Genomic DNA, 15,974 nt, shown 5'->3' on the forward strand with positions numbered 1-15,974 from the left:
TCTCCCCTCTCTTTTTCCCAACCCAACCGGTCAAGGCAGATGGCTGCCCACCCTGAGTCTGGTTCTGCTGGTTTTTCCTTGCCACTGTCGCCAAGTGCCTCTCAAGGTGGGAATTGTTGGGCCTGTCTTTATTAATATAATATTATAAAGAGTACGGCCTATACCTGCTCTGTATGTATGACAAGTGCCTTGAAATAACTTTTGTTGTGATTTGGCACTATATAATTAAACTGACTTGACTTGACTTTACTATAGGCCTACAGTATATAATGTACATACTATGTAATCATGATGTTGCGAGACACTTGGTCTTCATTAATTCACGTATAATTTTATTTCCTGAATTGTCTCACAGAGACTCTCAATACTCACAATTTATTAAGTGTTTGTATAGTGCTTATAAATGATAAACAGGGTGCCTAAAGTGAAGCGTTACCGATAATGCAGCATATATATTCTCATTGATAGCACATCTGTCAGCGAACTACTGATCTGAAACCAGTTAGGAACAGGGCGGGCCTTTGGGGCATCAGCCAATCAGTGTCAGGTCCGTCAACAGGATAACTGACGGCCAACTGGAAACTACTCAGTCTAAGCTCTGTTTACTTTCTTCGTTGGCACTTTGTTTTTTCAGTGTGACAAGAGTTCCGCAGTGTCCTTGTAAATGAGCAGCTGGTAGTTGTCTGGTCTCTGCAGCGCTCAGGAGTTCAACCGCCCCTGAAGACCAACATGAAGCTGCTGGACGAGCGAATCTGGTCGCTATTCAAGCGCCACTGGCAGCAAACTCTCACCTACTGGAGTGTGTTCTTCAGCTTCGGCCTGTGCATCGCCTTCCTGGGACCCACCATACTGGACCTGAGGTGTCAGACCCAGTCCACTCTGCAGCAGATCACCTGGGTCTTCTTCTCCCAGCAGTTGTTCCTGCTGGTGGGCAGCAGCATGGGAGGACTCTGTAAGAAAACGTGAGTCTTGTCAGTGAGCACAGGTTGTTTTTTGCCTTCAAGTCATGCTGAACATGAACATGACTTAGAGGTAGAAACCAGCCGTGACATCCCTGTAATATTCACATGAATATTATCACAATAATATACTCTGTGTATTTATTCCATCTATTAATGCCTGGAAATATTTGAAGGACAAATGGTAACATGCTCTGTTTTGGATCCTGGCGTCCACAGTTAAAGAACAGAACCTAACTTCTGAGTGTTGCTTATGAATATGATTGAATGTGATCTGAAAGATAAAAGTGGTGAAAATTCTGTTTGGTATCTCAAAGACCCAAGCTATAAAATATGGTTAAACATGGCTTTTCATCTGCCCTATGTTGGCGATCAGTACCAAGTATTTGAAATCCCCAGTAAGTCTATTTTGGATTTTTCTTATGGAAGTATCAAAAGATTTAGACTTCTAGAATAACTAGAAAAACAAGTCTCTCTATCTGCTTGTACAGTCCAGTCTACCCTTGACTAGAGCTGTGCACCCATGTATTGTTAAACCTCTAGAAAGCCCTGGGGCTGTGCACATAGCTACCATTCAGGACTCCAGGTCATTTCCTCAGTAATATTTCTGTAATTTCAAAATCTTGGATGATTTTTGGAAGACGCACAGTCCTGCCCTTGAGGCTGAAAAAATGTGTGACTGTTAAAATGTATGGACCTGGAGTGTGTCAGTGCACACATTGAGACTGTCACTTTTGACAGTTAGACTGAACTGTAAATTTGACTGGCAAATCTGTAACATTCAAATGGCAGTTGGTTGTTTCAGGTCTGTGCCACACTTCACACACTGAGTAGCCACTGAACTGTGACCTCAGGTGTAAATGTGAATGTTTGTGTGAAGTGGATATAGGGACATTTGAGCCAGGTGAGCACTCAAATGTGTTTGTATCTAGTGTTTTAATACACGAGATATGATGTTTGACACATTATCTTTACTTACTACAGGTTGCTTTCTAGACATGCTTATCACCTTGTTACCCGGCCATATACAGTACGTACTTCTATATTGAGATTGTGGTAGCTGATGCAGTGTCTTGTACTCTGGGCAACCTCATACTGCTGGATTGACTCCTGTCTTTTTAACATCTAACACTGCTTAAACGGGAGTGTTTTGCATTAGGGTTGACACATTCTTCATATATACACCCAGCTAAAAGCTTAGTGAGCACAGGCTATCTGATTCAAGTTACTGTATATGGGAATGTTTTTAAGGGCAAAATGCTCCTTTCTTCTTTGAAACCAATTTACAGTAGCACATAGTGGTTCATTTAATAAAAACATGAACATTTATTACATTCATATGTTTACTCAACAAACTAATGTTATGTAGGACAAGGTTAAAAGGAGAGTGGAAAGTTGGCAAGAAAGAAGGAAAATAGAGGGTGAAGATAATGTGGAGGTGTACTGAGGCTGGAGGGGTGTGATAAATATACTGGGTAAATAAAAGTTAGAGGGGCAGCAGACCTTCAAGGTGACTTTACTAAAACAACAGGTGGGAAATCCTAACTCTCTGTGTAATCTGGTCTGGGCTAAGTAACTGCACCACTCAGTTTAATAACAATGTGGTTTGTTAATTAAGCTTAATATGTTGAATATACAGTCATGTAAATAGAAAATCTATAATTTTGCCATAAATTCACCCTTGTCAATGACTGACTAAATGTATTTTTATGTCATGATAGTCTAAATACACTAGATAATGCTGTGTGCCAACCCTGTGTCTTCTTCAGACTCCTGTTCTCCCTGTCAGCTCTCTTGTCCTGCACTCTCGTCATCTCGTTCGTGTTTGCCATCATACCGCTATGTCACCATGTGGTACTGTTGTCCATCACGATGGCACTTGCTGGCAAAGCCATGGGGGTGATTGACACCATTGCCAACCTGCAGCTCGTGAAACTGTACCAGAAGGACTCTGCCATCTTCTTGCAGGTCAGAGAAGGAGAGGGAGGGGAAAGGACAACTGTGAGTGTCTGTGTGTTTGTGTCTGAAGATGTCGCTGTGAATGGTGGGCCAATACAGTAACATAGTAGAGTTCATTCTGGTTAATATACTTTATTAATGAAGTAAAGAAATTATAGAAAGTTGAAGCATTAATCAATGCTGCATCAATATTTTTACATGAACAATGGTTGCTTGCCTATGTGTAATGACCTGATGACCTATTTTAGCTGACAATTTTGTTTTACGGTACAGTTTGTTTTAGTCTAATACAGCCTAAAAATGTCTTAGAACGTGATCTGCCCTTGTATATAGTCACTGAAACTGCTAACCCACAAAAAATAGACTTGAATAATATATAGAGATTAATTTCAAAATGAGAATGACAAAGTTTCTTTTGAAATACTGTTCCCACCTCTCCAAAATATCAACTGGGCCAAAATGGACAGTGTTTCTCTCTCATATAATAACTTAAAGTCATATGTCTCTCCTTATATTTTCTACTTTTAAGTCTGTGATCTTTAAGATTTTTGGCCATTTTACTCAACACTAGCGGACTTACAGTGTAGATGCAGATGGAAAAAAATAGGAGAGGGAGAGGGCTATGATATGCAGTTATATGGTGTTAGTCCTAACCACTAGGCCACTAATATATAACCACTAATACATAATCTTAAGGGGATATTTGTTCATGTCTCCCCAGGCCTTACATTTCTTCATAGGCCTGGGAGCACTAGTCAGTCCCTTGGTGGCTGATCCTTTCCTGGCAGAGGACAGCTGTGTTCTGGGTGCCAACTGGACTGCCAATGCATCCTCTTCCTCGGACCTACAGCACCTCCGCAGCAGTCTTGCCGGGCACGGAACAGCACTGCATAACATCTCCCAGTATCCTCTACACACTGAGGGTGTCGTCATCACAAGGGTTTCCTATGCTTTCTGGATCATGGCTCTTATCAATGTGAGTTCATGACACTATTACATGAGTCATAAAGAATGATGTTGACAGCAAAACATACAATACATACTAGTATAATTCACACTGCTTAATATGTTGGCTCAAATGTATATTACTTGTGGATGAGACAATGACAGCGATTCTTGTAGACAGTAAGATATGAAGCCAGGTGTAGCTGTGTGATTTCCCTAAGAATGAAGATAAAACTACCTTATAAAAAGCTGCCATATAAACTCATAAGTCTCTTTTACTGAGCAAGGATAGTCATGGTTTGTTAACAAGTGGGGTCGTATTTTAAAGGTTTGAACATCATTTCTGTATGAGGCAATACGTTTGTTCTCACTAAAGCAGTTACTGAGAACACGGAGGACAAACACCAGCAGTCAGATGATCAGACAGGTTGATAATCTGAACCATTTTATTCATGAAAGCATACCCGAAATGTTTGTAATAATTCCTCATTTCACAAGAAAACTGTGCAGGGATGGATGTTTGCCTTGAATAATTTGCCTTGATTTTCCCTCTCAAATGTTTTTGTTAATATCCTGTCTGATTGTCAGACTGTTTTTTATTTATTTTTTTTTTACATTGAGTGAGTTTGTAAATCTCAGCATTTATCCTGGTGAGTATAAAGTCATAATTACCAAGAGGACTATGAAAATATAACCCAATTTGTTAATTGGCAGTTTTTTAAAGAGGCAGGTTTTGACAAATTTGAAAAGGACATAAAGATGGAGCTGCTTTTTCAGCGATAAATGTAAAGATCTTTGCAAAGGTTGTTATGGGTGACCTCCCGAATCAAAAGGAAGTGCAGTGTGGGCCTGAGCATCAAGCAAGCAGATGGGTTGATTCAGTATAATGTCAGGAAGGTTTCTCTGTGTTTGTTTTGTCGAATTCGGATGAACAATTCAAAGTAATACCAGAAGTCTCTTCTAGCAGAGCATAGCACAGGAAACTAATTCCTCTTCAAGTCACTTTTAATATCATTGCCAGTCTTATTATTCTGTCTCTTTATGTTGATAGATCTGATCCCTTGTTTCATGAATGCAATAGTTTGTTTACACTTGGGTTACTGGCGTGAAATTGAATTCTATTTTCTATTTTTTCTATTTTCTATTTACATTTTCTTGTTGTGCTTTCCTAAACATGGCACTGCTTCCTAACCAATTTGTCCAAGTATAAAAGAAATACATACGTGAACATATCTGAAAGACACCCATAATTGTACATGCAGCCTGGAGAGATATAATTTGTTGTAATTTGTTTAAATGAATTTGGACGCAGTTTAAACAAAGCTCTTACGGAAACATGATTTTCCTTGGTTCATTTCTGCTGGAGAAAGCAAATTCTCTGTGTGCATCTGCATGACAAAAGACTGTGGACAGCTAAAATAGCAGAATGGAGTGGCTGAATGAAGAGAGCTCATGACATACAGCATATTGTCCTTGTATTTAAAAGATGTCTGACCAAAAGCCAACTAAACCTGAAGCTAACACAAAGGGTTCTGTAGAGGTCTCACTAGGTTTCCATTGCTGAACATTTGAGTATTTAATAATTCAGTGCAGTAGCAGCGTCCTCTTTCACTATACAGTTAAAATAAGGAAGCCATGCTTCAAAACTAAGTTGGAAGTAGAGGAGAAATCTGTTTTCCTGATCTGCTGCATGTATACACAGATGTACAGTAACCAGGTTAATACAGTGCATTTAAAAGTGATCCCTGATTACCTCAATAACTTGATTTCTCTGAGTAACTGACAACATGACATAACAACTTGTCTAACTACGGAGCAGGTCCAATGTTATGGCATTATATACAAAGTACAGTTTAGGCTAATAGGAATGCAATTATTTTTGCAGGTATTTTGTCATTAACCAAAGTATCAGACATATTCATTCTCAGCTGATGATGGCATTAGAGGAAAAGTCATGGAGCATACATCTAATTGGCACACACCTGTGGCAGTGGGCTGAGTCTATATAGGCCACCCCCTTTTGTTCACTCTCTCTCTCACACCTGCGATACAGTGAACTAAATGCAATTTTTGTCACTGTAAAATTTGAAAGGCAAAGTGTATAATTACAAATAAGATTTAAACATCACTGCATGATTAACTGTTGATACTGATGGCATCTTGGACCTGTCGACCAACAAGATAAAACTCAACTAAACTCAGCAGTACTGACTTTTTTTAAGCATTGCAGAAAAAAAAACTTGATGCATAATTCCATTATTTACGTATCCCATGACCAGATTTCCCATGCAGCGTTGCACAGTATCACATCAAAATGACCAAAATGGAATTAAGTGAGATAATTAAATTCCAAACAGTTTTGTTGCTCTTGTGTTCTTGTTTCTAGATTTTTGTTCCAGAAATATTTGCATTTCTTTAGATGTCTGTGAGCCTTGATATTGCCCTTCAGATGAAGTTATAACCTGATTCAAACCTAAGCAGAAATACAGCTGTGTTTCTGTTTGAACTGGATCTGTTCCAAGTAAAGGACAAGTTAAGACTTTTATGGGAGGAGGTTCACAAATTGAATCAGCTGACAGGAAGTCTTGACTGTTAAGTTAAACAAAAGCCTCTTTGTGTGTTCTGACAGCTTCCTGTGCCAGCAGTAGTGTTTGCACTGATGTACCACGAGAGATTGCTACCTTGCTTCAGTAACAGCCCACGTCTGCTGGACAGAGACACTTTGTCCAGCACAAGCCCCACTGGGGACAGTGGCCAAGGTAATGCATATGTGTGTGTGTGTGTGTGTGTCTTTGTGGCCAAACTATTCCTATAAAACCTCTCAATATCCTTGTCCCTCTAGGACACGGGAATGTGTTTGTTTGCTGTAACCCTGCCAAGCTCCAGGGTCGCCCTGCTTCTTTCTTCATCCTCCATGCTCTAGGTGGAGCCATCCTCTTCATCACTGATGGAATTATAGTGAGACTTCCTGCTAACACATGTATACACACAGACACATTTAACACTGCACTCTGTGTCAGGAGTTTTCAAACCATGAGATGTGTGGGGAGTATGGGACACTTGCTGTGGGGTACAGAATTCTAGGACAAGACTCAGAGACAAGACTCCTAAGTCCAAAAACAAGGGGAAGGTTATTATAGCAATCAAGTTACTTAAAAAGACTTAGTGCCTGATTGCAGTTTGTTTCAAAAATGACACTCCCTCTCTAAATCGTAACTCTGTGCTAACCTCCAGCTGTGTCTCACGGCCTGCAGGGTTCCTATGCTGGTTTCGTCTACACCTATGCTGTATCCCCTCCTCTGCTCATGGGTCATAAAACTGCCGGCTGTCTGGACAGTATATTCTGGGCTTCCATCACAGCAGGAAGACTGGCTTTCATCTACCTGTCCTACAGATACACAGCACCCAGGCTGCTCACATTGAGTCTGGTATGAACACACATAAACAAATACAACTTGAAATGAATATATATATAGTTGATATTACAGTGCCGTAGTGCTCAACAAGTGAAAATCAGGGGTCAAGTTTTGTATTTTTCCCACACTGGGTGGTGTGTCACACTGCGTAGCAATTTCTTGTAAGAGCAATACAGTTCATGCACAGCTGGCAAATGATAGTACAAACTAAATATTTGAAGTGGGTTAAGGAGGATTACTATCTCTCTATTATTAGTCTTTATAAAGACAGCAGGATCTGATAGCCAAACTAAACTGCTCTGTCATCCTCTGCATTTTTAAGAACACATAATACAAACATGGCTCATAATCACCTGGTGTGAGAAGGTCAACTCCCTGCTGTTCTTCTGGGGAGAATCACCACAGATCAAACTTACTACTTGTTTTTTGTGACACTTTGCTTTTGTTAGTGCCGTCGCATTAACCATTAGAGTCCTGAGCCTATTTTGGCCGTTTTTGAATACTTTTGATTTTGTCTTCATGTACCACATTACAAAATGTTTAACATGCCCATATCTGGAACAATTGCAGAGAGATCTTATGGTCCATGAAATCTTTACTGAATCAGTCCTGTGTTTTGCACCCCGTAGCCTCTATACACAAAACCTAAAGTGCCAAAATAGCTCCATTGGGAGAGTGTTAGACTGACAATCTAAAAGACCCTGCTTTAATCCCAGGTTTTGGTAGCAGATGTGCATGCTTGTCAGGACACTTTCCTTTGCTTAGTGCCGTCAACTTAAAATCAGTCTGGGGCTTTTCATTGTTGACTTTCCTACATATCCATCCGTTAATGTAAATGAAAACACTTGCAGGCAGATTTCTTGTTCATGAAATCTTCACTGAATCAGTCCTGTGTTTTTCTATACAAGAAATGAGAAACGCTGAAATAGCTAAGTTGGGAGAGCATTAGACAAAAGATCTAAAGGTCCGTGGTTCAATCCCGGGTTTCGGCAGCAGATGTGTTGTCATTTCGTTAGTGCCATTGACTTATTATCAGTCTGGAACAATTTCAGGGACATCTTCTGCTTCATGAAAACTTTTCTGAATCAGTCCTGTGTTTTGCACCCCATAGCCTCTTTACAAGGAGCACAAAATGCCGAAATAGCTCAGTTGGGTGAGCGTTAGACTGAAGACCTAAAGGACCCTGGTTCTATCCCGGGTTTCGGCAGCTGATGTGCTGTCTGTTTAGGACACTTTGTTTTGCACCCCATAGCCTCTTTGCAAGGGACACAAAATGCCGAAATAGCTCAGTTGGGAGAGCGTTAGACTGAAGATCTAAAGGTCCCTGGTTCGATCCCGGGTTTCGGCAGCAGATGTGCTGTCTTTTCAATCCCGGGTTTCAGCAGCAGATGTGCTGTCTGTTCAGGACACTTTGGTTTGGTTTGTGCCGTCGACTTAAAATCAGTCTGGTGCTTTCATTGTTGATCTTCCCACATATCCACCTGTTATTGTAAATGAAATCAATTGCAGGCACATTTCTCATCCATTAAATCTTTACTGAATCAGTCCTGTGTTTTGCACCCCATAGCCTCTTTACAAGGGACACAAAATGCCGAAATAGCTCAGTTGGGAGAGCGTTAGACTGAAGATCTAAAGGTCCCTGGTTCAATCCCGGGTTTCGGCAGCAAATGAGCTGTCTTTTCGGGGCACTTTGGTTTGGTTAGTGCCATTGACTTATAATCAGTCTGGAACAATTTCAGGGACATCTTCTGGTTCATGAAAACTTTACTGAATCAGTCCTGTGTTTTGCACCCCATAGCCTCTTTACAAGGGACACAAAATGCCGAAATAGCTCAGTTGGGAGAGCGTTAGACTGAAGATCTAAAGGTCCCTGGTTCGATCCCGGGTTTCGGCAGCAGATGTGCTGTCTTTTCGGAACACTTTGGTTTGGTTAGTGCCATTGACTTATAATCAGTCTGGAACAATTTCAGGGACATCTTCTGCTTCATGAAAACTTTTCTGAATCAGTCCTGTGTTTTGCACCCCATAGCCTCTTTACAAGGGACACAAAATGCCGAAATAGCTCAGTTGGGAGAGCGTTAGACTGAAGATCTAAAGGTCCCTGGTTCGATCCCGGGTTTCGGCAGCAAATGAGCTGTCTTTTCGGGGCACTTTGGTTTGGTTAGTGCTGCCAACTTAAAATCAGTTTGGAACAATTGCAGGGAGATCTTCTCGTTCTTGAAATCTTTTCTTAATTAGTCCTGTGTTTTAGCTAAAGGTCCCTCATTCGATCCCGGGTTTCGGGAACAGATGTACTGTCTTTTTGGGACACTTTGGTTTGGTTAGTGCCACTGACTTATAATCAGTCTGGAACAATTTCAGGGACATCTTCTGCTTCATGAAAACTTTTCTGAATCAGTCCTGTGTTTTGCACCCCATAGCCTCTTTACAAGTGACACAAAATGCCGAAATAGCTCAGTTGGGAGAGCGTTAGACTGAAGATCTAAAAGTCCCTGGTTCGATCCCGGGTTTCGGCAGCAAATGAGCTGTCTTTTCAGGGCACTTTGGTTTGGTTAGTGCCATTGACTTATAATCAGTCTGGAACAATTTCAGGGACATCTTCTGGTTCATGAAAACTTTACTGAATCAGTCCTGTGTTTTGCACCCCATAGCCTCTTTACAAGGGACACAAAATGCCGAAATAGCTCAGTTGGGAGAGCGTTAGACTGAAGATCTAAAGGTCCCTGGTTCGATCCCGGGTTTCGGCAGCAGATGTGCTGTCTTTTCGGGACACTTTGGTTTGGTTAGTGCCATTGACTTATAATCAGTCTGGAACAATTTCAGGGACATCTTCTGGTTCATGAAAACTTTACTGAATCAGTCCTGTGTTTTGCACCCCATAGCCTCTTTACAAGGGACACAAAATGCCGAAATAGCTCAGTTGGGAGAGCGTTAGACTGAAGATCTAAAGGTCCCTGGTTCGATCCCGGGTTTCGGCAGCAAATGAGCTGTCTTTTCGGGGCACTTTGGTTTGGTTAGTGCCATTGACTTATAATCAGTCTGGAACAATTTCAGGGACATCTTCTGCTTCATGAAAACTTTTCTGAATCAGTCCTGTGTTTTGCACCCCATAGCCTCTTTACAAGGGACACAAAATGCCGAAATAGCTCAGTTGGGAGAGCGTTAGACTGAAGATCTAAAGGTCCCTGGTTCGATCCCGGGTTTCGGCAGCAAATGAGCTGTCTTTTCGGGACACTTTGGTTTGGTTAGTGCCATTGACTTATAATCAGTCTGGAACAATTTCAGGGACATCTTCTGCTTCATGAAAACTTTTCTGAATCAGTCCTGTGTTTTGCACCCCATAGCCTCTTTACAAGGGACACAAAATGCCGAAATAGCTCAGTTGGGAGAGCGTTAGACTGAAGATCTAAAGGTCCCTGGTTCGATCCCGGGTTTCGGCAGCAAATGAGCTGTCTTTTCGGGGCACTTTGGTTTGGTTAGTGCCATTGACTTATAATCAGTCTGGAACAATTTCAGGGACATCTTCTGGTTCATGAAAACTTTACTGAATCAGTCCTGTGTTTTGCACCCCATAGCCTCTTTACAAGGGACACAAAATGCCGAAATAGCTCAGTTGGGAGAGCGTTAGACTGAAGATCTAAAGGTCCCTGGTTCGATCCCGGGTTTCGGCAGCAGATGTGCTGTCTTTTCGGGACACTTTGGTTTGGTTAGTGCCATTGACTTATAATCAGTCTGGAACAATTTCAGGGACATCTTCTGCTTCATGAAAACTTTTCTGAATCAGTCCTGTGTTTTGCACCCCATAGCCTCTTTACAAGGGACACAAAATGCCGAAATAGCTCAGTTGGGAGAGCGTTAGACTGAAGATCTAAAGGTCCCTGGTTCGATCCCGGGTTTCGGCAGCAGATGTGCTGTCTTTTCGGGGCACTTTGGTTTGGTTAGTGCTGCCAACTTAAAATCAGTTTGGAACAATTGCAGGGAGATCTTCTCGTTCTTGAAATCTTTTCTTAATTAGTCCTGTGTTTTAGCTAAAGGTCCCTCATTCGATCCCGGGTTTCGGGAACAGATGTACTGTCTTTTTGGGACACTTTGGTTTGGTTAGTGCCACTGACTTATAATCAGTCTGGAACAATTTCAGGGACATCTTCTGCTTCATGAAAACTTTACTGAATCAGTCCTGTGTTTTGCACCCCATAGCCTCTTTACAAGGGACACAAAATGCCGAAATAGCTCAGTTGGGAGAGCGTTAGACTGAAGATCTAAAGGTCCCTGGTTCGATCCCGGGTTTCGGGAACAGATGTACTGTCTTTTTGGGACACTTTGGTTTGGTTAGTGCCATTGACTTATAATCAGTCTGGAACAATTTCAGGGACATCTTCTGGTTCATGAAAACTTTACTGAATCAGTCCTGTGTTTTGCACCCCATAGCCTCTTTACAAGGAACACAAAATGCCGAAATAGCTCAGTTGGGAGAGCGTTAGACTGAAGATCTAAAGGTCCCTGGTTCGATCCCGGGTTTCGGCAGCAGATGTGCTGTCTTTTCAATCCCGGGTTTCAGCAGCAGATGTGCTGTCTGTTCAGGACACTTTGGTTTGGTTTGTGCCGTCGACTTAAAATCAGTCTGGTGCTTTTCATTGTTGATCTTCCCACATATCCACCTGTTATTGTAAATGAAATCAATTGCAGGCACATTTCTCGTCCATTAAATCTTTACTGAATCAGTCCTGTGTTTTGCACCCTATAGCCTCTTTACAAGAAGTACAAAATGCCGAAATAGCTCAGTTGGGAGAGCGTTAGACTGAAGATCTAAAGGTCCCTGGTTCGATCCCGGGTTTCGGCAGCAGATGTGCTGTCTTTTCAATCCCGGGTTTCAGCAGCAGATGTGCTGTCTGTTCAGGACACTTTGGTTTGGTTAGTGCCATTGATTTATAATCAGTCTGGAACAATTTCAGGGACATCTTCTGGTTCATGAAAACTTTTCTGAATCAGTCCTGTGTTTTGCACCCCATAGCCTCTTTACAAGGTACACAAAATGCCGAAATAGCTCAGTTGGGAGAGCGTTAGACTGAAGATCTAAAGGTCCCTGGTTCGATCCCGGGTTTCGGCAGCAGATGTGCTGTCTTTTCAATCCCGGGTTTCAGCAGCAGATGTGCTGTCTGTTCAGGACACTTTGGTTTGGTTTGTGCTGTCGACTTAAAATCAGTCTGGTGCTTTTCATTGTTGATCTTCCCACATATCCACCTGTTATTGCAAATGAAATCAATTGCAGGCATATTTCTCGTTCATTAAATCTTTACTGAATCAGTCCTGTGTTTTGCACCCCATAGCCTCTTTACAAGGGACACAAAATGCCGAAATAGCTCAGTTGGGAGAGCGTTAGACTGAAGATCTAAAGGTCCCTGGTTCGATCCCGGGTTTCGGCAGCAGTCTTTTCGGGACACTTTGGTTTGGTTAGTGCCGTCGACTTAAAATCAGTTTGGAACAATTGCAGCGAGATCTTCTGGTTCCTGAAATCCTTTCTTAATTAGTTCTGTGTTTTAGGTAAAGGTCCCTGGTTCGATCCCGGGTTTTTGCAGCAAATGTGCTATCTTTTCGAACCTGGGTTTTTTTGACAGTTTCTTTCGATTTTGTTTTAGGGACAAAATAATGTTATATTTGCAACTAATCTATGTATCAAAGGCTCTGTAATTTTCTCAGACCTTGTCGGACAACACAGTAGTCCATAGATTTAAAACACAATACATACAGCAAATAAAGTAAACAGAAAATACATCTCATAACTTGGATTAAATCGGCACATAACACCATTCTTTATTTCAGAATTTAATTTCAATTGATGGATATTGATGATGTAACTCTTGCAAAAACAGGAATCGGTTATGCACTCAAACACCTCAGTGCACCTCTGTAGTACTCAAAATCAAATCTGAATTAAGAGAGAAGATCCCCTCCCATACAACTGGCATATTCAGGAATTCAGATTCCTTCCCCTGCCTTTCTTTTTAGAAAAAAAATGAACAAGGACTGGTTTTGCAAGTGACAGACTTTGTGTATGCTCACTCACTCACTTTCTATCTCTTTCTCTGTTTGTATGTATGTCTGTCTTAGGCGGGAGTCATACTGGTGCAGTGCCTGTTGTTGATCTTCTACACCAGCTGTGTTTTTCTTTTCATTGGTACTTGTGTTTTGGGACTGTGCATCAGCAGTGTGTTTCCTTCCATGCTAGCTTTTACAGAGGACATACTAGACTACAAAGGTTAAAAAATCACACAAACACAAACACACACATATACACAAATTCTGATAAACACAAAATCAGCATCAGAAGGATAAACTACAACAACTGTAGATAAAGGACTAAAAACATTTAATTAATGGATATATAAATGTAAATGTATTAATTTATACAAGTTGAACTTAACATTGAGACAAATACAGCTTCAAATATTAATAAAGAAAATTAAAAATAGATAAAAGACCTACCTCATTAACATACATACATAGACAAAAAGAGGAAAATATAATGAGTTATTAATGAATAAGACACTTTCAGCTCTCCATAATTGTAGGCAATTTCTGTCTCTTTTCTCTTGTGTGTTAAAGGTTGTGCCACAACTGTCCTGGTTACCAGTGCCAGCACAGGAGAGATGATGCTGCAGCTGCTTGTTGGATTGGTAAGAAGTCTTTGATGACTGCGAACACATGTCCTTTTCTTTATAATAATGATTAAATTCAACACAATGTTTCCTCATTTAATATTTTCACATGATTCAAGGTTACTTCTGCATTTGTTTGTGCCTTTTGATACCTAAGTTTTTTTGTTTTGTTTTTTTTCTATTTGCTTGTCTGCACAGTGCAACTGGCTGCCTAATGATTTTAGATCAGGCTTTCATGTCGATTATTTCAGCAGCATTCAGAATGAATGCAAGCAAGAGGAAGAATGAAGCAGAAATACTGTCAATATAAACTTGTTCTGTAGCCATATTGTTCTCCAGTATTGATTGCATGTATCTCTTCCTGCAGGTGATCCACAGTCAGGGCAGTTATGCTTTCCTGTTGTGTTGTACAATAGCCTCCTTTATCAGCTTCTGCCTTTTCCTGCTGCTCCTCTATGTCCAGCGCATCCACAGAAACTGCCACAGAGGTAAACACACATCAGGTAGACACACAGAAGATAATGAATGAAATTCCAAAAACACTGGACTATGTTTGGAAGTAAAAAATCAAAATGGCTCAAAGAAAAAGGCTGTACAACACTGATGTCACATAGCAAAAGGAGACAGCAATGTATACAATGTAACTGAAAATGACTTGGAAATAAAGAACCCTAGGGTGCATACAAACCAAACCAAGTAGATGCTGTAGTGGAGGAGAAAGCAGCAGCAGCAACACAAACTAAACATGTTATTGCACACAGAGTGAGATTCACTGGAAGAGATTATTGTACCAGTGTTGTGAGCTGAGTGTAGTCTTTATTTTTTGGTCTTTCATCACGTCTGATGATGTTCATATTTTTATATGTTCCCAGTGTAAGAGTACATAAACTGCACTGCTTATCTTCCCATACCACAAAACCTCTATTAAATAGTCAGACTAGGTAGTTAACAGCTTTCTGCTTTTGTATGGCAGTAATGAAGTTTGTCCCACAGGTGTGAAACCAGTGACAAAAAAGAAACACAAAGAATAAAAACAAAACATTTCAAGAAACAACAACCAAAGAAAAAAACAAAACCTCAAAGTTTAGAAATATTACCACTAATAACACCATTTGTGTGTGATGAAGGCCACTGGGTTTGGTAAACCATGGTGATAAGATATTATGCATTGGTATGGCGATAATGGCAATAATGGAATCATTTTCATACAGTCCCTGATAGTCATGTGTAAGAATAACTCAGGCATTTTTTATCCATGTCGTGATTGATTTTCCAGCAGGCGTGCATGCACAGGTAGCAGGAAATCCTTAAGACCTCCTTTTTCCGTAAATAACAGAACGACAGCTGCCGACAAATATGTTAATATTGAATCTAAGTTAATACATTGTGCAGTAATAACAATCCATACAGGTTCTAGTCATTATACAGCAGTGCATTGCTGTGTGAGATCAGGGTGTAAAGAAAATTCTTCATTTGTTTTACTTGTTGTTGAGCTCCACCAGCAGCCTGCAGGATATCAGTTGTATGTGTGAATCTGAATTGCTGTGAATGAACTTATCAACATTTTTTTTTTTCACAGATTCATCTGAAAACATGGACATGAAAGAGAAGCCGAAGACAGGAGGCTCATGATCTGGGTCTCAGATCATGAGACCCAGATCATGAGCCTCAGGCCTTTCCACCAAGGACAATGGAAAGGGAGCATGGGTGAACATTCTCAGAACACTGACATTCCCTCATTTTAGCCCAGTGCCAGGATATGAACGTCATCCTGGACTTCTCCAACTGAACATTTTTGACCTGAAGAGAGGTCTACTTATAAGCCTGATGATCAATAAGCAGTTTAAGGGATGTACAATACTAAATTAATTTTATTAATTAATTAATTTTTGGTACGACAATTTCTTTCAGCACGTTATAACTCTGCTGTAGCTTGATTTAAAAGACACTTTGATGATTAAGTATTAACTTTTCAGTATGAATGTGAATGAATGGTGGAGATAAAAGTGTTTTTATGGTCAAAATATGATTCATATCAG

The 15,974-nt window shown here is 40.6% G+C and overlaps 1 protein-coding gene and 17 non-coding genes across 18 annotated transcripts; all 18 read left to right on the forward strand.

Annotated features, from left to right (window-relative positions):
- The first annotated feature begins 590 nt into the window (after positions 1 to 590).
- Positions 591 to 15,899, forward strand: mfsd4aa (major facilitator superfamily domain containing 4Aa). Its single transcript, XM_018667580.2, has 10 exons — positions 591 to 962; positions 2,729 to 2,927; positions 3,640 to 3,894; positions 6,493 to 6,622; positions 6,706 to 6,821; positions 7,118 to 7,291; positions 13,388 to 13,535; positions 13,883 to 13,953; positions 14,303 to 14,423; positions 15,515 to 15,899. The coding sequence occupies exons 1-10, from the start codon at positions 730 to 732 to the stop codon at positions 15,565 to 15,567; spliced, it is 1,500 nt and encodes a 499-aa protein (XP_018523096.1). The 5' UTR covers positions 591 to 729; the 3' UTR covers positions 15,568 to 15,899.
- On the forward strand, positions 8,414 to 8,486 carry trnaf-gaa (transfer RNA phenylalanine (anticodon GAA)). The gene has a single exon. It is a non-coding gene; the product is annotated as a tRNA-Phe (tRNA).
- trnaf-gaa (transfer RNA phenylalanine (anticodon GAA)) lies at positions 8,555 to 8,627 on the forward strand. The gene has a single exon. It is a non-coding gene; the product is annotated as a tRNA-Phe (tRNA).
- Positions 8,870 to 8,942, forward strand: trnaf-gaa (transfer RNA phenylalanine (anticodon GAA)). Its single transcript has one exon. It is a non-coding gene; the product is annotated as a tRNA-Phe (tRNA).
- Positions 9,101 to 9,173, forward strand: trnaf-gaa (transfer RNA phenylalanine (anticodon GAA)). Its single transcript has one exon. It is a non-coding gene; the product is annotated as a tRNA-Phe (tRNA).
- Positions 9,332 to 9,404, forward strand: trnaf-gaa (transfer RNA phenylalanine (anticodon GAA)). The gene has a single exon. It is a non-coding gene; the product is annotated as a tRNA-Phe (tRNA).
- Positions 9,723 to 9,795, forward strand: trnaf-gaa (transfer RNA phenylalanine (anticodon GAA)). Its single transcript has one exon. It is a non-coding gene; the product is annotated as a tRNA-Phe (tRNA).
- Positions 9,954 to 10,026, forward strand: trnaf-gaa (transfer RNA phenylalanine (anticodon GAA)). The gene has a single exon. It is a non-coding gene; the product is annotated as a tRNA-Phe (tRNA).
- trnaf-gaa (transfer RNA phenylalanine (anticodon GAA)) lies at positions 10,185 to 10,257 on the forward strand. The gene has a single exon. It is a non-coding gene; the product is annotated as a tRNA-Phe (tRNA).
- Positions 10,416 to 10,488, forward strand: trnaf-gaa (transfer RNA phenylalanine (anticodon GAA)). The gene has a single exon. It is a non-coding gene; the product is annotated as a tRNA-Phe (tRNA).
- On the forward strand, positions 10,647 to 10,719 carry trnaf-gaa (transfer RNA phenylalanine (anticodon GAA)). Its single transcript has one exon. It is a non-coding gene; the product is annotated as a tRNA-Phe (tRNA).
- trnaf-gaa (transfer RNA phenylalanine (anticodon GAA)) lies at positions 10,878 to 10,950 on the forward strand. The gene has a single exon. It is a non-coding gene; the product is annotated as a tRNA-Phe (tRNA).
- Positions 11,109 to 11,181, forward strand: trnaf-gaa (transfer RNA phenylalanine (anticodon GAA)). The gene has a single exon. It is a non-coding gene; the product is annotated as a tRNA-Phe (tRNA).
- trnaf-gaa (transfer RNA phenylalanine (anticodon GAA)) lies at positions 11,500 to 11,575 on the forward strand. Its single transcript has one exon. It is a non-coding gene; the product is annotated as a tRNA-Phe (tRNA).
- trnaf-gaa (transfer RNA phenylalanine (anticodon GAA)) lies at positions 11,731 to 11,803 on the forward strand. Its single transcript has one exon. It is a non-coding gene; the product is annotated as a tRNA-Phe (tRNA).
- trnaf-gaa (transfer RNA phenylalanine (anticodon GAA)) lies at positions 12,047 to 12,119 on the forward strand. The gene has a single exon. It is a non-coding gene; the product is annotated as a tRNA-Phe (tRNA).
- trnaf-gaa (transfer RNA phenylalanine (anticodon GAA)) lies at positions 12,314 to 12,386 on the forward strand. The gene has a single exon. It is a non-coding gene; the product is annotated as a tRNA-Phe (tRNA).
- trnaf-gaa (transfer RNA phenylalanine (anticodon GAA)) lies at positions 12,630 to 12,702 on the forward strand. The gene has a single exon. It is a non-coding gene; the product is annotated as a tRNA-Phe (tRNA).
- Positions 15,900 to 15,974: the final 75 nt, after the last annotated feature.

This window comes from Lates calcarifer, linkage group LG12 (assembly GCF_001640805.2).
Source record: "Lates calcarifer isolate ASB-BC8 linkage group LG12, TLL_Latcal_v3, whole genome shotgun sequence".
Classification (NCBI taxonomy): Eukaryota; Metazoa; Chordata; class Actinopteri; family Centropomidae; genus Lates; species Lates calcarifer.

Coding starts and splice junctions, on each gene's coding strand:
- mfsd4aa (XM_018667580.2), top strand. CDS start 730: ATGAAGCTGCTGGACGAGCGAATCTGGTCGCTATTCAAGCGCCACTGG. Junction 2,928..3,639: donor ACTCTGCCATCTTCTTGCAG/GTCAGAGAAGGA, acceptor ATGTCTCCCCAG/GCCTTACATTTCTTCATAGG. Junction 6,822..7,117: donor TCATCACTGATGGAATTATA/GTGAGACTTCCT, acceptor CACGGCCTGCAG/GGTTCCTATGCTGGTTTCGT.